Genomic DNA, 22,101 nt, shown 5'->3' with positions numbered 1-22,101 from the left:
AGGAGGCAAAGATGAGTGAGCACAGAAACACTTGGAAAACTTCAGCAAAAAGTTTTAACTATCAGGCAAAGGCTATATCTTCAAATTCTTTCTCTTTTCCAACCAATGTCATGCATATCAAATTGCTAGTACATTCCCACACAAACTTTTGTATCTCAGTACTTCAGTAACCTTGATTCTCAGATATTAATTCCACTTGCTCACAATTCCATGCTTCTTTCTCAAGTGACTAGAGATCAAGGAATGAAAGCACTCACACTGGTTTCCTAAACTTCAAGTAATTCACTGTAAGCCTTTTAGATAACACTGAAAATTTGCTTACATACTCAGTAGTTAAATACTCTCACAGGAATCTTAATGAAGATGACAACAATTAAACATTTTTCTCAAAGTTTTTTCAACCCTAAGGCAAAACAAAGCATCAAATGACTGTGAATATTTTCCAGTCATTCAGTGAAGAATGCCAAATCCAAATATTCCTTCAGACTTTACAAATTTTCTCACTTAAAAATTTGAAAATAATCAATTTAAAATAAAAAGACCTATTTACTAATCATAGGAAAATCTTGAAATCAGTTGCCCATATTTAAACACTAATACCAGCTTAGAATATTTCCAGTAACTTCAAGCCAAGGAAGGCTGAAAAATTATAACTTAATGCTCAGAAAGCCTCCCAAAATTCTTACAAAGTAAATTAATGGAGCAACTTGTTGCCACTTGCTTGGCATTCCAATAAAAGGAGAAATACCAGCATGACATACAGTATCAGATGCAGGAAATTAATGATCCATTCACTTCTAGATATTTTTCAGATTTCACTTATTTAAACAACCTTGAGTGTCTCTTCACTTCAAAGACATGACATTCATTTCAGGACATAAGTATCTCCATGAATTACCTAATCAAAGTTTCATACTTCAGCAGTTTGTCATTTACCTAAAAAAAAAAAAAAACTAGTATCCATTCATAACATTCTGCCAAACCAAAATCTGAGATAGTGTTCTTAAGGAAATGCATTTAAATAAATTTTCTGAGTAATTATTTATTCCTCAGAGTTGTGTGCCAAAATTTCAAGTGACAGAATACGTTTTATATAGAAGTTAAATGTAGAAAATTAATTCCTTCAAACTTGGAACACTACACTATCACATTGGCAACAACCTGTTGAAAAGTAGTTATATTTAAACTGATCAGCAGAGATGTAGAAATATAATTATTTGATGGTGAATTCGTAAAGTAAAACTTAGAGAAATTACTATCCTTAAAAACTGGTACAAGTTGATTAAAATCTGAAACTATTAACAGGTTTTACTACACCAAAACATATTAAACAAAGTTTTAAAAGACCTTAGTAGCTAAATTTCTATCAGCATCTGATGTTTAACATTTTTCTAGAATGTATTAGACTGTAATAATTATACCAACCACAAGAATGCAAGAGGAAAAACTAAAGCTTCTTTATGTCACGGAAAAATCCATCCTTTATGCAAACAGCAGGGAAAATCACCTCTATTACAATTGATATTTTACTTTTCTAGCATTCTTAAAAAAAGTCCAACTCAACTTGGAACACTTTAAAAGAATGAATGCATTTATCAATATACTCAATAATCCTTATGGGTTCCTTCCAATTAAAGATCTGTGATGTGATAGTACATAGTTAGGAATTCTCTACTACCTGTCAAGAATTAACTATGCATGTTTACATCATTCATCTGATCTAACATTCTCAGGTTAAAGTTATAATAACATTTTTCGAGGGAGAGGTTACTTACCCAATTCATTAATAGTTGCTCTTGCTCTGGAGACAAAAGAACTAACTTCACTTGAGTGCATTTTTGCCCTTTCTTTAAGGTCAGCACCTGTAAGTGACATTTCATATATACGTTAGCAAGCTGTAATGTATTGTAAATACATTTTCAAAAGTTAAATATTTCTTCACTCAGAAAAATTTTAAATCTACTTCTAGACAAGGAGTTTAAATTGGTTACATAAATTCTGCACAGATTTCAAGGAAAACATGAACTATTTATCAAGGAAAGACAAAACCAAAAAGCCCAAAACAAACAAACAAAAAAAGAAATTATCCATAATGAGATTTTCACTACGTATATTCTTCCCAGTGACATTTTCTTTTATTAAAATAGTTTATGAACAGTAGCATTTATGCTTATAGTTCACCTGTAGTACTACTTTATTTTCCCAACTGTGTCACAAAGTCTGATAAATATGTGTTTTTCATAATGTACTCTTGTTATTCTCTTACTGGTAGATCATACAGTACATATGTTGCATGGTTTACATTAACAGACTATATATATCTAAATAAAAATGCTGCAGTGGACCAATTTTTCAGCTCACTTTTCACCCATTTATTTAAATTTATTTTGGAATAATTTATATACAATCATTTTTTTGTTCATCAAAAAAAAAGCCACAACTTGAAAATTTTTACCTATTTCTTCATGAGTATAAAAAAATTATTTTGTTTAATAAGCATACTATAGCTAGGCATGGATACAAATGTGTTTTTAAAAACTCACTTATAGGAAAAACTGGCATTTTCTCTCATGAGTATGTAAAAAAAAGAGAAACTAACATCATCATCATCATAATAGCTAAATATAGAAGCCTATCTTTCTTATAGAGGAACAATACATAAAACAGGTAAAACTTGCATAGACACATTTGTTCTCCAAAGAAGTGAAACAGTCACAAGGCAACAACTTAGCATGTATTTTTTCCATTTGGTAAAAACTAACCTATTGAGCTAGTCTCTTTGCATGACTGAAAAGGCTAAACAAGACAATTTTTTAAAATGGAAAAAAAAGGTTTATATTTCTCTACCCTGAGAATACTATCCATTCAGGAAAATGCACTGAACTCAGATTAAGTTAAGACTGTAGCTCAGAATTTTAAATTATGCAGTCATAGGCTTCGTTTCACCTTTTAACTTTCTGGACTTAACTCACAGTAGGCCTCCTGACTCTCTTCATCAAACATAGTTTTAGACATACTTTTGTTGACAGCGTTAGTTGTAATGCTAAACAACTCTAGGTTAGCTCTGTGAAAATCAGGATCTTAATCTGACATTTTCTGATGGACATCCAGTTGTTGCTTTAAAGTACCATGCCAAATAATGCAGCTCTACATCTTTCCTTCTACTTCTGTCATAGCAAAGCTCCTCATTCTGTTCTCCTTCTGTGTATGTCAATATAAAAACAATGAAGCATCAGTCCTGGCTACACTTGCATATCGCCTGCTAAATAATGTTAAGCTTAATTTACACTATGAGGCACTTTGCCAAAAACTGCCAAACAACCTTCTAGAATGTGCCCCAGCTGAGACAGTAGGATAGGCCAGTTGACCAGACAGTATAAAACAGGAATTACTACAGTCAAGCCTGCACTGCAGCAAAATTGCAACTGCTACCTTAGTAATTCATAATCAGTGCATGAAGAAATCTTGCCAGGAACCCAAAAAACAAACAAAATTTGCATCCATGAATCTGGATAGAACTCTAAATCATATAAAACTGCGAGCAATTTTCACAAATCCATTTATGTGTACAGTTCTGGAGCTAAAAGGAGCTTTTGAAATGTCAAGTTTAAGAAGTTAAACGGTAAATTGCTTTAGAAGTCACATCAGCAAGCATGCAAATAAAAAAATATAATTTACTTGATATCAGTTAAAGTCTGGATCTAGCTTCTTCAACTCCGTTCAAATCACTGCCTATGTAAGAAACCGTATGCTTTATGAACAAAAACCTCTTTGGCTATGCAAACTGACTCAAAACTTCCACACACTGAAATCACTGGGCATCCCCTTGAAAAGCATTATAAAGAAAACAACTAGCATTACTGGTAAGAAAATCTTCTGTCAGTATAAGATTAAAGCAATTTTTAGGGTTTGATTTATTCAGACTAGAATACATGAATAGAAAAAGGGACTCAACCAAAAGAAACCCCAACCCTTCTAAAATAAAAAACACACTGCAGACTTCTTCCTTCAGTTAGAATATACATTTCCTTGAAGACATTTACATAAATCTATTAAATATTTAGCAAAAACCCTGTTTAGGAATGGATTAAAATATAGCTGCTAATTTAAAATTAATGATATTGAATATTGTAAAGAAATTTCAAATACATAGCTGATCTTAGTGCCTTAACCAACTTTTGTAAACTAACATTTCCTTTTTTTAAGTGTTTCTCCCTCACAAATGTCAAGAAAACTGAAAGAGCCCTTTTGGTAGCCCTTTTTCTATTTTAGTTTTCCAAAGAATAATAATAGTAACCGAAGTTCCCTTCCTCAGAGGAAAGAATTTTAGTCAGAAGCCATTCACTGCACTCCAGAAGAACATATGCCTTGGCATCCTCTGGGTCACAGGAGATGGAACTGCCACCAACTTAATACTTTTGTTCCTGTTACAAGATTCGACTACTCGTCAAAAAATTATTGAAGAATTCTGACCCATATAGCAAAGAACTGTTCATATATTTCTTCAAAATCTGTTCTCAAGTCAGGAGAAAAGGTTACCTTTCTGAAGCTAACCATGAAGGAGATTGCAGGTTCAATCAGAGAGTTCTGCTCTCTCAGCTACTGAAATCAAAGACCCCTCCTCTCACCCCAGGTTTTCTACTTCAAAGTAGCTGAAAATAGTATTTGCTTAACTGCTGAGAGCAACAAAGTAGCTAAGGTTTCAAACCACAAAATGTCTGACACAACAAAACTCTGCAATTTTTCTATGGGCCACAGCTGAAATCTGTGGACAGTTTGACCTATCTGCTCACCCATATCCACTCCCAGCAGACTACAGAGGCTCTACTGTGGGTCCATTCTTCCCCACCACACTGAACACAGAACTCTCTAAGACCTCCTACCCAAGAAGGAAAAGGGCAAACCCAAGCTACCAGGGGGCTGAGGCAAATGAACTGCTGAAGTTTTGACAGTACACTGTAATTATACCACCACATCTATCTGGTTTGTACTGGAACATGAATCATTGTTTTCTCCATATTAAGCTTCCTGATGTCAGTGCTTTGTCCCACTAACTGCTTTTCATCCACTCAGAACAATAACAGAAGCTGTGATTTTAGAAGTTATGCTCTCCAGTTCTCATCTCACCGCTCCCAACATTTTACGAACTACCTTTTGAAGATTGTAAAATGCCATTTTCAAATTACTAGCTGCTACTGCAGGACAAAAGAGAAGTCCCATAGTGAAAAACTACATTGACAGTACATCAACCACTTCCTCCTACAGCTGTATTAGGATTCAGTCAGGTACTCTCCATTTGTGAGTAAACTCTTCTTGAATTAACTTAATTCACAGAAGTATCACTTCAAAATTTACACAGCAAACTGGCTGGACAGAACTTTACTGATGACTTTCAATGAACACATATGTTTGAAAAATACCAGTATAAACAGCAGGCTTTTAGAGGTCAGCTGTGATCTGGTCTTTCCAGATCAATTCTCGAAACAGATGTAAGGAACATGCATGCAGTTTAAATACTACCTACACTAGTATTGATGTTTGTCAATCCAAAAGAAAATCTCTGTTTGATTTTGATCCACCACTTTCTTATTTTCCTCCTCCAATATTGGAAGAAAATAGGAAGGTTACTTTGTTTGCCTTTTTTACCTTACTTCCCCTAAATATGAAAACCCTGTTGTAATAATTCTCTTTTGCAAAGATTTGGCTATTCAATGGTTGGCTGTAGTACACTGTCAGTTGAGAGAATTATTGAAGCATGTGCCTGACTTCCACTTCACGATGATGCCAGAGAAAATGTTTATTTGGGAAAGCCAAGGGCAGTCCAGCAAGATAGGGGTATTGCTGTTATTCACCAGAATTTTTCCACCTACACATATGTATGACAAGGACAGCTTTTAACTCAGAGAACACACCAAAGGAAACCAGCCTTTACAGTGGTTACTCTGACCCCATGCCTCCTGCCTTATTTGGATATTTTCACAAACTTGCTAATCAGAATTCATGTCCTGTTGAAAAGCTATATGTTGTGTTTGTAAAATATGTTCCAACTATAAGCCTCACTTTCCGAATAATATAAATGCCTAGAAATCTTCTTGTATAGACTATTCTATGTGACCAAAACACATCACAAAATCTTTAAACTAAAAAAGCATAAAACATAATGGTTTATATATGACATTTAAAAAATTACCTTCATTCAATAAATAGTTTGTATTAAAAAGCAGGTATTTTAGAATGCTGGCACACCAAAATTAAACAGTGAAGTTATTCTACCAAGAGCCAAAAGGTCCTCGATGTGTCTTTTGTCTGAGAAGTGGAAAGGAAGTGACACATGCACAGGCATTTGAGGTAGAATAAAGTATTAAATTCTTAGTGCAGCAGTGTTATTGTGAGCTTGCCCTCTGATTTTACCAAACACAGATCGACCAATTTTGTCAACACACCAAAATTTCAATAAGGAGGTGATACTGGGGAGTATCAGAAGATGCTCTCTTGCATACTATATCCAATTCTTCTGCATCTTGTCAGTAAGAACAAGAACTGGAAACAGCAAAACACAAATGCACCACCTATCCAATCAAACAGGTTAAGGAATTTATGAAGGAAACTTAAAACGCTTTCAGCCAGAACTACAAAATATGTACTTCCTCATCAACGAAAATGCTAAGAATTCCTATGAACCCACATCTTATTCCCACACAATGCATTTAAGCAGACTATGAATTAATATCCGCCCTTCTCCACACATACTGAATGAAATAAAATAGAGAGCAAAGGGCCAACTTTTACATACATTATAGATTAACTTATAACCACTAAAAAAACCCATCCATTAAGGTACATGGAAATATCTTTATTTAAAAGCAAATGTGTCAAACTTCTGGAGAAGCCATTGCAAGAAATCCATTAGCAAAACACCAATAAACTTCTATGAAGTTAGGAATACCCCAAAAGGAAGCTGTACGTACATTTATGAGGACAACACTATAGTCAACTTACATTCAAAATGCGAAAGATTTATCAATATTTATTTTTCTCCAAATTTCAAAAATTTCATTAATAAAGCTTTTACAGCCTGAAATCTATTCAGGACAACTTAGCTCCAAATTTTAAAACTAAAATATCTCATGAAATAAATATATTTATTTAAAGATAGTGTCAAGTCTAACACAAGTAGAACTTTGTTAACACAGTAATAAGTTATGAGTATTATTCTGTTGATATATACTTCTGATTTATATCCTTAAAATCCTTTTAAAAATCCACGAAAGCATAATTTAAATTTGATCATAATAATGTTACCATGTAGATTAATGATTTTTACTTTGCTTTCAACTAACATTTTTCTGCATGTAAAGATACATGCTTAACAAATCACAGCACAAAACAATGCCAGTCACTACTGAAATCTCTTGCCCATGTAAAACACTTTATGCTTTGCAGACAATATATGCATGCATACCAGTAATAATTCCATTGCACCTCCAGCTCAGCCAGACCCAGGATACTCAGATCATCAATCTGTAACCATTAGAGCTATTACTGACTATAATCTTGAACACAAATGAGTTCAGTCTGCTCAATCAAGAACAGGCAGAATGCATCACAACTATTGACACTCTGGACCACATTCCACGAAGTAACAAAAATAACCCCACCTATTTGATAGAATAATAGACAAGTCTAGCCTGGATATTCTGTTTTATCTTCCCATATAAAATCTCTATAGGGATGACCTAGTCCAAACTTCTATCAAATGCACAGCCCTAGATTAGGTTGTCCAGGGTCCTTCCAAGTCTTTAATACTGTTGGCAAGGGACATTCCACCATTTCTCTGGGAAAGCTATTTTATTATATGACTAATTCTTAATTAATCTTCTCACACTTGAATTTTTCTTTTTATTTGGACAGTATTCCCCTAGAGCAACCGGTGCCTACTGCTTCTTCTGTCACTGTATAAACTGTAAATAGAGTACTTTTCTCTGAATCTACCTGGCACAGGAAGACCAATATTCTCTCCCCTCTCACCAACCTCCAAACCTCTAATCACCTTATGCTAGCCTATGAAGTGCTGAGTAGAATGAGCATATGCCTTGATCGGCTGATGATTCTCTTCCTGATGCAGTTCATGACACTGTTTGTCTTCTTTATGCCCTATTACAACACTAGCCCATGTTAAGTTTGCTGTCCCCCAGAACCCACAAGTGCTCTGCAGCAGACCTGCAGCCAGTGTGCTCCCAGCTTGTTCTGTCACTTAAGTTTATTCCATTCCAGATGCAGTTCCTATTTATCTTTGTTAAAACTCATGCAATTCTTGTTGGTCCAATTTTTCAGCCTCTCAAGGTTTCTCTGAATGAATGGTGGCTCCTTCTTCCCAGACATCTCCCTCTCCTTCCACTTTGAAGTCACCTGCAAATTCAGGGATGGTTCAGTCCTATCATTAGAATATTTACAAAGATATTGAATAGCACTACCGGACCCAGCAGACCAACTTTCACGGAATGCCATTCCAAGGACCATTAACAGTTTGACTTTGAGCCACTAACATCACATTGTCCTTTGATCTTTAGAGATGAGACACTTTTCACAGTCTGTATGTCCAAATTGTATCTTACCAACTTGTCTACAGGAATACTGGGGTGATCATGTCAAGTGCTTTGTTAAAGTCAAGGTACAGAGCATCCGTAACACTTCTTTCATCCATTGAACAAGTGGTTTTGTCACAGAAAGCATCATATTGGTCAACCACAATTTACACTTGGTAAATCTGAGCTGGGTTTTCCTAGCCATTTTCTTTCTTGTCTTTCACATGCTTGGAAAAAACTTCAACAAACACTTGTTCCATGACTTCCCCCAAAAATGTAGTGAGACTGACGGCTCTGCAGTTTCCCAAATTTTCATTTTTGTAGATAGGTATAATATTTGCCCTTTTCCAGTCACTTAGGCCTTCCATGATCTTTCAAATTAGACAGATGGTGGACCAATTCGGATGCATCCCACCAAATCCTGTTCACGGGTATGTGTCCAACTGCTACAGCCGGACCTTAATTCAGTCCTACTCTATCACTGCTTTGCTGTTAAATTTGTTGTTGCTTCTTGGCATAGAGACTTGGGAGCTGACCTTTCCCATGCAGACCAAGGCAAAGAGAAAATGGAATACTTCTACCTTTACCGTGTTGTCCATGACTAAGCTGTCAGACCCGAGCAGCGGCAGACCTACATTTTCCTTGACCTTATGTTTGGTACTAACATACCTACAGGAGTTTTTCTTGTTACTCTTGACACCTTTTGCCAGTTCAAACTCCAGCTGAGCTTCTTCCATCCTAAGCATATCTCTGCGTAACTGAATGCTTTGGAATTCTGTCCCATTTTTCAAGGTCGAATAAACAAAAATATAAAAAGGATATTCAAGAGATTAAAAAACAGAATTTTTTTTTTCCAGAATAAAAATGAATATTCAAATCTAATGTTTAAAAGGTACAGAATACACAAAATAAATTTAGAATGTACTGAATATGCTATACTGTATTCCTAAATATTTTCAAGATTTTAGATTCAAACTGACTCTATCAATACTTATGAATCAGTTACTAATTCAGAACATTAAGAAATGAAACATTGTCTCTTCAAGGATCATGTATTTTGCTAGTGAGATACAAGAGATCTGAAAGTTAAGGATAAAAAGGGAAAAAATAGTACCAAAATAGCTACTAAACAAAGAACTGCTAGCAACTTGCTTCTGAGGATCAGCTTCTTTTATGAGTACTACTGAAAAGGAAGATCTTACAAGCCAGTACAACTTCCTCTACATTTTCTGTGCTCTGAGATTTTATATTTAGGTTTTAAATCACACATGCATGTAACAGGTAAAATATATCAAAAGACCATGTCCTCAAAGAATAACCTGTAAAAGAATAATGTACTGTTGGTAAAACATGGCTTTGCATACCCCCCCCCCCCTTCTTCTTTTTTTTTTTTAGTTTTCTAATTCCTTAAGGATAGATTAAAAAAACTAAGATTCACATTAACTTTGCCCATGCTGCAGAATACCTGGAAACTTTTCAATGAGGAAAGAATCCCACAAAATTTATTCTAAGTTTATTCAAACTCTCTCATGTTCTCATACATATTTCCTTTTTCATACATACATATTTTTCCTTTCTAATTATTTCTTAATTTGAAGGTAAACAGACATGATCATCACTTCTATGTGGCAAACATAACTTGGATGGCTATATTTTTGTGCAGTTCTGTTGTGGTGTAACCCAAGCTGGCAACTAAGTATACCACACAGACACTTGCTCACTGCACCTCCCTTGCCAGTGGGATGGGAATGAGACTCACGAAGAGAGCTGAGATAATGACAAGTTAATAACCAGAGTAAAATAAGAATAATCATCTTCATAAAAACAACAACAGCAACAGATGTAACAAAAAGACAGAGAAATGAAGGCCAAGGAGAAAAGCCACATGACGTGCAATGGCTCACCACTCACCCAGCCTGCCCCCCCCCAACAGCAATCAGCAGCTCCCAGCAACTGCCCCCAGTTTATAAACTGGGCATAATATTCCATGGTATGAAACACCCCTTTGGCCAGTTTGGGCCAGCTGTCCTGGCTATGCTCCCTCTCAGCTTCTTGTGCACCTGCAAAGCCTTTGGATTACGGTAAGCACTACTTAGCAACAACCAAAACATCAGTGTGTTATCAACATTATTCTCATACTGAATCCAAACAACTGCATTGTACCAGCTACTAGGGAAGAAAATTAACTCTGTCCCACCCAAAACAAAAACCATGTAATGATTTCAACAAAGACAGGAAACAAAAAACACAAAGGTAAAGAAATACTAAGCAAGTGCGTAAAATCTTCTCATATAAAATGGAGAAGTTCAAAAGTTACATATAAGTATTCGGAACTCAACTTTCCAGATGCACAAAATGCTTAGAAAGTCAGCATCTGCAAAAATCCAAAATGATTGAAAAGTAGTATAAGGAAGTGCACATATGTTCATGGGCATTAGGAAGATACCTGAGTATGCAACATAAGGAACCAAAAAAGTAATACCAGAGCATTATCACGAGACCCAGCTATAACAGTGAATTAATATACTAAGAGCAGGCTCTAAAGTGCCAAAGAGCTATAAACAAAGAGTCACTGGCTGAAAACACAGACCTTGGCCTTACGCCTATCTAATTGGGTTATCTCTCAGGCTTTGGTACTGTTACACAAACATACTAAGGAGATTACGACATATTTTTCATAATTGCCTGTTAAATATCACTTTATCTAAGAAATCAGTTCACAATATATGGCTAAAGCACCTTTCATAACTAAAGAGTAACCATCTACTTTCAATTGTAGCCATTTGCTTTACTAAACAGCAACCATCAATCCTGTTGCACACCTGTACACACAAATCTTTGCAAACACCACCTGAACTGAGTACAAAGGAAAATGCATTTACATATAATGATAATAAAAAGACAGATGTATTCTAAATTTCAAAACAAAATGAGAAGGATGCTCACTGCAGTCATTTTGGTTGACAGAAAAACAATTTGGCTTGAAGGCTGCTATGTATATTTCCTATATAAATTAATAAAACCCTTTTTTTTTCATGTATACTATATATTCCTGAAGTTATCTAAATGTGGATATCTGATTTTTAAGCCAAAATGGATATTGATATTCTTCCATATAAGATCAGCTATTAGCATGACTTGATACCTGCAGTTTTTGCACATATGCCCTCTGTGTCACAGAAGTATTCCTGAGAACCAAACTGTGAAAAACAAACAAAATGTCTGCAATCCTATATATTTAAGCCTGTGGCAAGATGCCAGTCCTAAACATTCCCTCTGGTAAGATGGCAGCACTATAGCTCCACTATAAGTTATCTTACATATCTTGCAATAATTTACACACAGATCAGCATATTTAAAGCACTATCTGCTATATCAGTTCTCATAAATAGGATATTTCAGAAAGTACAAGTTCAGGGATAGAGGGGGGGAGGGTTGCCTAATTTTTTTTTCTTTAAGCTTTTGAATTCTGAGACTTTGTGAAAGGTCCAGGTGCTAATTCACACAGGTTTCCACCTAAAATACAGGAATCCTGAATATAAACAACTAACTTCATATACAAAGGGTCTACAATCTTCTTCCAATGCCTATGCAAATTCAGACCAGATACAGATTAAAGTCAGCTGGCTTTTTTTTCCATCCCGTCTAAATTTAGACACACACAACAATATTCCTCCCGTTAACCTCTTCAGCTGAAAAAAAAAAAAAAAAAAAGGCAGCTTACACCTCACATGTGTTTCCTGAATTCATCTTCACTTGCAGAAGCAGGGAAAAAAAGAACCATTATAAAGCTACAAACCCCACCTCTTTAAAGTCAATTTTTCCCAAACACCAACCAGTTTTCTTTATGAAATTTCCATCATCCAGTAACTGCCTCAGTCACTCCCTAGTCCCTATCCTCTTACAGCCATATTACAACAAGACTTCTTGCAGTTTCCTCCATGAAACATGAAATAGACCAGTTGTGCTGGTCTTGGCTGGGGTAGAGTAATTTTTTTTTCTTTTCGGCTGGTATGGGGCTGTGTTTTGGATTTGTGCTGAGCACAGGGTTGATAATATAGAGAGGTTTTTTGTTATTCCTGAGCAGGGTTTACACACAGCCACAGTCTTGTCTGCTTTTTGCACTGCATGATGGCGAGGAGACTGGGGGTGCATCAGAGATTGGGATGGGACACAGACAGGACAGGGGACTCCAACTGACCAAGGGGGTACTCCAGACCATGTGACATCATGCTCAGGATATAGAGTGTAGTGGAAGAAGGAGGAAGGGAAGGACATTTGGAGTGATGTCATTTTTTTTTCCAAGCCACAGTTATATTTGATGTGGCCTGGCAAGGGCTGAACACCTGCCTGTCCATGGGAAGTGGTAAACAAATTCCTTTTTTACTTTTCTTGTGTCCAAAGCTTTTGATTTCCCTCTTAAACTGTCTTTATCTCAATTCATAGGTTTTCTACCTTTGACTCTTCCTATTCACTCCCTAAAATTCCACTGGTGAGGGAATGAGCAAGCAGCTGTGTGTGCTTAGTTGCCAGCTGGGGTTAAACCACAACACCAGTACTGGTGGAAAAGTACAAGGATGGGACAGTTACACGTTACCAAATAGTAAATTACGACATTATTTTTGATTCTCTGCTATGTGACAGTTCTGCTGAGTTCTGTCAAGCTAACAAATCAGGAACCCCAGAAGACCAGCACAAAGGTTGCATAATTTTTGAATCTCAGATACAGAATCAATGGAGAAGATCCAGAAAGAGAGAATGGTGGTAGCAGTAGTGAAGGTCAGCTGGTAAGTGGCTGGGAACCACAACCACGGGCCTTTAAAACAATCAAATCATGACAAACCTGTGTGCTCCAAGCTTAGAATAATTTCTCATAAAATATCCCAGCTAAAGGACAAGATTGTGAGCTTACAACACACATCATGGTAAAGATAAGTATCAGCATTTAATAAAAAACAATGTATGTTGGAATTATTATTCAACACAGAGCTTTTTCTTTTAACAAAACCACAACAACAGCAAAAAGGCTTTTTCCTATACAACTTGTATTTCTGTGTTATTATGTTATTTCCACAACAAGCATTACAGAAGTACTTCTTTAGTCATTCTGGTAGTCTGAAAATTCAACTTCAACTTCCCCAAACAACTCTTCATTTTCAAATTCAACCTTCACTAGGAGAACTTCTACATTGAACATAACTGAATTCTTATACAGAATAGCAAAGTTAAAGTCTGACAGCCACAACAGCTGTATTTTTGCCCTATTATTTATCTCCAACCAAATTGTGGAATTATTAATTGTGACTTCTATTTATTCTACATCTTCCATAACAAAATCCTCTGAACAAATCAGCACCAAAACTAAAACTAATTTACTTACTAGAATAATCACATATGGCTATTCTAACACCACTACTACTGAAAAAGATAGCATTAATGTAGTACCATATCTCATTTGTATCAATTGCAATAGCTTTGCAGTAAAGTCTGCTAACATCAAATCCCTATAATAACAACTGACACACCGTTTTCTATCTTCTGATTCATTAGAAAGCATTCCCAAAACTTGCTAGTGGTGAGACTCTTCATCCTTCTTCTCAAACCTTTAAGGAATATTCAGACCAAATATTCTTAGTAAGTAGTACTAAGCCTTTCAACACAAAAAAAATATGAACACACCCAAAATTCTCAGCAACCTGTTTGCTCCACTTTGATTTCTAGTAAATTCAGTAATCAAAAAAAGACATTTCATAGCACTATCACAGATGACTGACTCAAATATTTTGCATATACTGTATATCTGACCATGGCAGATATGGGGGTTTAAGATTAAAAGAAATCGATACTGATGGGGTTATCTTTTTTGATTAGCAGTAAGTACAAAAATAGTTAACTAACAGCACACCCAGTTTTATGAGCTGTAAACAGAAAAGGAGGAAGTGTGCTATGTGGTAAAAAAGAGAAAGTCAGAATTTCTTCTAAAGAAGTCCTGAAGTCATTATTCAAGCATAAATCCTATTAAAGAAAGGAGGAGTTTTTCTTGAGAAAAACCACTATTTGAACTGCTAGATCACTTGAATGCATTTCACATGGGTGAAAGTCTTTTTCTTCTTTTTCACTACCCTTCATTCTTTCCCTTGATTTCACAGGCATCACCCAGTATCTCTTTGGCTTTTTTTTTTTTTTTTTTCCAATGGTCTGTATTAGTCATGATGGTATAGTAGCTGTAAACTTCCCACAGGTCAAGATTCAATGAAACTGAATTCCGTGCTGCTACGCAGCAACTGATACTTTCGGTGGAACTTTTAAAGAAGCTGGTAAATAATACATGCAGTATATGAAACTACAGACACATTGTAAGGAATATCTGCAACAATAGTCACATTCTGTTGCCTCCAAATTACAGAATTACCATTCTCTACATACATCAGACTTCAAACAAACTTGAAGAAAGTCTTGAAGTAATGGCCTTAGAAAGATTATGAGGCGAAAACTGAGTTTGACTAGAAACCTTTTCAAGATACACTAGGTAAGAAGAACAAGGATTTTTGTGGGAAAACCCAAACTGGAGAAGAAGCACCTTCCTGGTTAAAGATATAGAGCTCAGCATTGGCCATTCTAGGTCTACTCAAAAAACTTAGGCCAAAAAAACCGCAAAAAAACAAACGAACAAAAAACCAATGGAACACCACCATTAAAACGGCTGCCATTCCTGCACCAACATCTCTGGCTCACATTGATACTGGGACAGCACTCAAGGCCAAAGTCTTGCCTTTCTACACAGTAGAATGTGTTCCTCCATGTGAAACTAAGGACAAGTAAGTATTTGAGCCATGAACAGGAACATCTCCTGATTATTCTTTGTTCACACAAAACTCAGAGATGCAAACAGCAGCTGCAATTCTATTTGTCAGTATACCAAGTTACACAGTTCAAAAGCAGTACTTCCCCTTACTCCCAGTGTCCCCAAAGGCTTCAAACTGACTCAGAAAAATAAACCAAAGAGCTTGCAAATAGCAAAATTTTCCATCCATTGAATATATTTTCAGCACCAATATTGCAAACTCAATTCTATCTTCTAAGGACTTGCTATTTTAAAATACTTCAGAGATATTTGATCTCCTCTATTTTTAAAGACCATCCAATAGACTTGGCAGCAAAATTACCCTAGAGAAAGAAAGGAAGGGAAAGGAGAGCCAACACGGGAGTGTTACCTGCCATCTGGAGGGGTTTACCAAATTAAACAGATTGGTGATATTTGCACCCAGAGCTCAATCACTTAAAAAGCATGTCCATCCACTTGCATTCAGTAAGTTCCAGCTGGTAACAGGAACCCCATAAAGAAATATTAAAATAAAAAAATATTAATTTAGATCTAAATTTCTTATACCCTACAAAACCCTGATGCTTCACTATTAATATAAACTACATACATTAGATTGGAAGATGCTGAGGGAAATTGTAGACAATTAATTACCTATCTGTTGACAGGCAACAGACAACAGAAATTTTCAGTTCCTTGAAGTTGCAAAAAAAAGCTCAAATTCTAACTAAAAATTAGATAAAAGACTGCAAAAGCAGACATACAGGATGCTAAACTGGTAACTGGAACCAGTGGATAAACAGATGATGAGGAGCATAAGTGGTTTTTGTGGCAAAGTTATGTAACAAGAAAGAAAAGCACATACCCTAAGAGAAGTTCAAGGCAAAGTCATTACAATCTTGGGGGCACCCAGTGAATACAACAACCAGAGACCCCTCTAGACAACCCTCTAGGATCATAAAAGGACTTCCAGTAGGAGGTGGATGCATGTAAACCAGTTCTAGGAAAAGTGATGTTTATATATTACCTAGGAAGTATGCTGTAATGAATATGTATGATCACGATGGAATAAATACCCTGCTGTAAAGTTTCATGACACACATTCAATTAGAGGAAAAATCCTCTGAATGTGTCCAGACCTGCAATAAAGAATGCCTGCTTTCTAATACTTCAAATTGTGTTACAAAGTTCATTCTTAGCCAATTTCAGTATCGCTAAAGCTTTTTATCATTTATTAATTTTGGAGAAACTGCATTTTGTTACAACAGGCATGATCTGACTAAAAGTCACAGCTTTTCTTTTACTTATTAATTTGGTGCAAGACAAAAGAGGAGTTGCCTGATCTGTATAAACAGAAGTACCCATGTACTTCTATTTATTAAATCACACACATGGAATCAGTGCTTAACTAGGAAAAAAAGTAAAAATTTTACAAGGAAAAAAATCAAAGCAGAAAGTTCAGAATTTCTTCATTTTCATATTATCTATACTACTTTTGCAAATAAATTCTCTGTTTTAATAAATTTTTAAATGTTCAAACAAATGTGCACAGATTGCACATTGAAAAAAAATCTACGTACAAAATTCAAACCATTTTCACTGCAGACAGGTATCTAAATTTTCCTACATCACTTCACGAACATATTACAAAGGTAATGTTACACATGCATATATATAAGCAACTCTATGCTACATTTATGTAAATTCAGTTACTTTTTTCTCCTTCAGCTTTCAAGCTGCACATTCAATTTAGATGCCACCGAAAAAAATCTTTTATTGAAGTAAATATACAACAAAGGTATTCTTAAAGTAAACCAGTGTCAGCTGCAGGCAAAGACAAGAGAAGAGAGTAAAATATTTTAATTATTGGAAGCTTTTCTTTGTATTTTTGACAATTAACACACATATATAGCTGCATTATACCCAATTCTAAGCCATTTATAAAAGCAGATGTGAAACTAACTGTTGCAAACATCTTAAGGCGAAAATTTTATAGATTCAGACATGTCTAAGTATCTCTACTACATAACAGTTTTATTCTTTTCAAAAGCAAATGGGAAAGAATTATTTACCATGTAATGACTATTTTTGCCATGTGTTGCGCACATGTATTCTATTTCCAGCACACTACCACCAAGCACATGACATCAGATTATTTTTGCCAGCAGGTTTTCTCTGCCAAGGATATAAATGGCTAAGCAAGCTCAGTTCCCTCACCAATAAAGAAATCAGGTGCCACAGGCACTTAGTACTCCAGAGAAACGCGTTAACTCATACCGTACACTGTGACAATCTACCCCAGAAAACCATGAGGAAAACTAGCATCCTTTCTTCACAAATCAATATGACAAATTCCCACAGACGTGAAATGAGCATTTCAAATGGAAGAGACTACTCAATTTGACTTAATATTTATGGAAGAGATCTGGGCCTTAGACACTGCAGTGGAAAGTCAAATGTTCAGAGGTACATAACAGAAATTGAAAGGAATTAAGTTCCTCATCTAAGAACAAATGCATTTACCAGGGCCTAGCCAAATTTATCTTACCAATTTAGTATGATCAGGGCTAATCAATAATCCATAACTTCCTGTTAAAGTGATCTTCACATGGTTTTAGTCCCTTTAAAACCACAAAGTTTTAAACCATTTTACGTGGATCATAGATGAGTGAGTGTAAGTTCTGACAAAAAAATGGATCCATGAGCACACTTTGCTTTCTTTCAACTAAGATTTGAAGAGTGAAAATTACATGAACTAAAATAGCTAGACTCCACCATAGTCATGTTAAAACAGGTCTTGTATCATGAAATCAAAGTATTGTTTAGGCTGGAAAAGACCTTTCAGATCATCAAATCCAATCATTCACCTAGCCCTTGTCCCTAAGTGCCATATCTACACATCTTTTAAATACCTCCAGGGATCTTGCTGGACTCAACCAATTTGTTCAACACCCCTACTAACCCATTACAACCACCAAACCATGAATAACTTGCTATTACAAAAAGACAGATTTCTACCTAATACAGTCCTCTGTGCTTTCCAATCAATTACTTAAAACTCTATTTATAATATGCAAAGTTGTCTTGGAAATCTAAAAATGTATTTATTACCAAGAGCGAAATTAATTTGAAAAGATAAAGTTCCTGAATTGTGTTAATGCCAGTTATGATATTAACCCAGCTCTCAAGACATCTAAAAAAAAAAAAAAGTGAAAAATTAAAGGTTTTCATTCTTAAACAACTTTTTCTCCACTCCAAAATTTGAAATTAAAGGCTTAAAGCAAAACCACTTTGCTGATGCAGGTCTATAAAGAAAGACAGTCAAACAATATTTCATAATTCAGGAATATATCTCAAATTCATAATCTAATACCTAATATTCTAAGGTGCTGCAATTCCAGACTCCAAGAAAAAAATGCAGCATGTGAAGCATTGAGAATAACAACACCCATAAATCATCTCTCAAAGTTTGTGTAACTGCTAACCATGATGAGTTAGAGGTACTGAAAGAATCTTTTTCCAAAACCTGGGTTTCTACCAGAAGAGGGATAAAGGTACTTTTGGATTAAAAATAGCTAAGGAGCAGCTCCCTAAATACCAAGTTCTTAATTAAGAATTCACCACTGTATTCTGAAAATAAAATGGGGAAAAAGAATAACCCTCTAGGGCTGGAACACCTGTCAGAACAGGCTTAAAGTGACTTCAAGCATCCCTGTAGCAAAGCTAAAAAGGAGTACAGTAGCAATATAGCAATGTTGGTATTCATTACCATACAGGACATTTTTGGAACTAATCCAGCTAATGACTCCAGATTTCATTTTTCATGTCATACAAAGCCATAGTTTTGCACTGCTTGACTGTGGATAACAGGTAAGCCCCCACCCAGTTGCCTTCTCACTGCACAGCAGGATGGAGAAATGAAAAGAACGGCAAAAGCAGTGGGGAGGGGGACCCACCTTGCACGTTGAGATAAAAGCAGTTTAATAAGTACAAGGAGAAAAAAGAAGAAAACAAATGATGCAAAAGCAGTCATTCCCCACCAGCAGAACAATGTCTCTCCAGTCCTGAGCAAGGTCTATTTTGGAAAAACAACTACCCAATTTTACTGCTGAATGTGATGTCATATGTTACGGAATATTCCCCTGCTCAATTCAACTTGGCTGTGCCAGCTGTGTCGCGCCCCAGCCTCTTGCTTACCCTCAGCTGACTGACTGGCACAGTGAGAAGCATAGGGGACCTTGATGTTGTGCAAGCACTGTACAGTGACAACTAAAACACTGGTGTCTTTTCAACACTGTTCTGGTCACCAATCTGTAACACAGCACCATATGGGCTGCTACATGAAAATGAACTCTAAACCAGACATGCCCAGTACAAGTTTTAAAGATAAGACCACTAGTAATTAATACATTTGTTAGTACACACATCAACCACAGAAAAAAAAACTCAAATACTTCAAAATAGCTACAGAGAGGTACAGAAATCTGAAAGCTGATATATACAAGGTTATCAGAGGACTCATTTGAACTGCCCTGTGGCTTCAAAGAGCTTAAAGTTTAGATATTCAGTCAACAGTTATCTAGTTTTAATACACCTGCAGGACACAGACTATAGCTTGCTCAAAGATGACAAATTATACCACACTAATATTATTTCTGAACAGGAGAATCTCAAGAAGACTTTACTCACTTCCACGGAAACAAAACTGATCAGATACAGCAGCCTCCCCACTAGCCTACCCTACCAAATCAAAGACTTCAGCAGCACTGAATTCCACAGTCCTCTCATTTTGATCCACACACAAACATCAGAAGCAGTCTGGTGACAGTTATGCAAGTTTCCAGTTAAATCTTTCTTTATGACAGTCATCGACATATCTCTAACATGTAAGCAATTATGGGAATTTTTTACATGGTGTCATGTATGTCAATAATCTTCTAATTACATGCTTCAATGATACAAGATAAAAAAGGAGGGGAAAAAAAAGTGTGATGCATATCAGTACCTATACATGAAATTCAATACAACTCCCAAGCAGTCCTAAGCAGTACCACAAGGACTACATACCAAAAGTCAAATCCAACTGTAACAAGGATATGAAATACAGGAATTCATCTACTTATGCAACCTAGAAAATATGGCTTTGGATAAACCTGATAGAAATAGTATAGAACAATTGTTTTTAAACCAAAAATTAAAAGCATTGCACTTGCAGCACATACATAGCCATTAAAGATACATTTCCAAGCAGCAAAAGCTGCAACAAGCCAGCAACATCACCAAAGACATCTGTGGACCAAACCCTTGAGAAGCATATTAAAAAAACGACAAACAAGTACAGAGGAAAAGCATTTCTGATTATTCTCTAAATACTTATGTAAAAGATTTTATATATTTTATATCCAGAAAGCAGAGCCTCTTTATTAGAGAAAATGAGAAGACAAGTTGTTCAACAACCTAGAGACAACCACTGCAGAACACAGTTCTCCCAACATAAATGTTCTGCATCCATCCAGTATTTTTTTCATATTAATTTAGTCAGTAAATCAACTCCAGAAAAGATTTCACTATTTGAAAACTCATTATAACATTATAAGTAAGGTCTGTATGTGTGTTTCTCTCTTCTGGGTACTCAGGTGAGGTACCCCAGTGAGGTACCTTTCATTGATTCATAATCATCAAGATGTCACTTTTATTTAAATCCTGGGATGTGCTGAAGGTGCATATCGCAGATATTCACCGTTCCTGCCTGTGTCAAGTTTGGACAGCAAGTCACTACAAATGTCTACTCTGGAGACTTCTGTATCATTTCTGTAACAATCCAAAAGATGAGCATTGTGTCAATTTCAAGCATCTCAAGAAACTTCAGAAGTTCTCCAGTTGTTCAGGATCCTACTTGATTTACTTATTTGTAAGCTATATGGTTATATTTATTTTCATTCATTAAATGACTTTAGTCATTTGGTTATAAAAGTCTTAGCTGTGAAGTTAGACTCCAACCCACTATTTACCATTATAAAAAGCAAGCTGCACCTCCAAAATTTTTACTCCACATAATATAAACAAGATGTAGGAAGGGAACTCAAATATGGCCAACTGTTTCCTTCAGACATTTGTCTCCCTAGGTTTTCTACACAGCTACTCAGAGGATACCCTGAGCACAACTCTGACTGCCATATACAGAATCCAAACAAATAAATTTCTCTTATCACCAATATATTTATGCTTTATAACTACTTCTCCAGACATAACAAATTACTTTGTATCTAATATTTCAATTTAACAATTTTAGACATTCAAATTGATCAATTTTCCCCATGCTTTTATAATTTTTAATGGCTTTGGTAAAGTCATTCCTTTTCTTGTTACCCTCCTCTGGATAAAGAGCTAACCTAATACCACTACCTCAGAAATATATATTTTACCTAGAATTTAGCAAATATTTTAGGTGGCTTTCACTGGAAAAAATATTTCCAGAAAATACCACATTTGTTGCGTGCATTTGTTGCAATGGACTAAAAGCCTAGAACAATTTGTTAAACTATTAAAACAGAAAACATTTTTAAAATATTATTTTGTAATCAGTAAGTAAAACTTACAACACCCTCACTGTGTTCTCCAATAGCCAAAGATACACCTTAATTCTGCTTGTGTACTTCCCAGAACACATAAGCCAGCTGAATGACACCAAAT

The 22,101-nt window shown here is 35.6% G+C and overlaps 1 protein-coding gene across 1 annotated transcript in view; it reads right to left on the bottom strand.

Moving 5' to 3' along the window:
* The window catches only part of AUH (AU RNA binding methylglutaconyl-CoA hydratase), a 103,857-nt gene that overhangs the window by 69,764 nt on the left and 11,992 nt on the right, over window positions 1-22,101 (bottom strand). Inside the window, exon 4 of the mRNA XM_017742729.1 lies at window positions 1,776-1,862. Coding sequence (XP_017598218.1) covers window positions 1,776-1,862 — 87 coding nt within the window. The remainder of the gene's footprint in view (window positions 1-1,775; window positions 1,863-22,101) is intronic.

This window comes from Corvus brachyrhynchos, unplaced genomic scaffold (genome assembly GCF_000691975.1).
Source record: "Corvus brachyrhynchos isolate BGI_N302 unplaced genomic scaffold, ASM69197v1 scaffold408, whole genome shotgun sequence".
In the NCBI taxonomy this organism is placed as follows: domain Eukaryota; kingdom Metazoa; phylum Chordata; class Aves; order Passeriformes; family Corvidae; genus Corvus; species Corvus brachyrhynchos.
The sequence above is the reverse complement of the archived record's forward strand: the minus strand, read 5'-3'. Positions and strand labels throughout refer to the sequence as shown.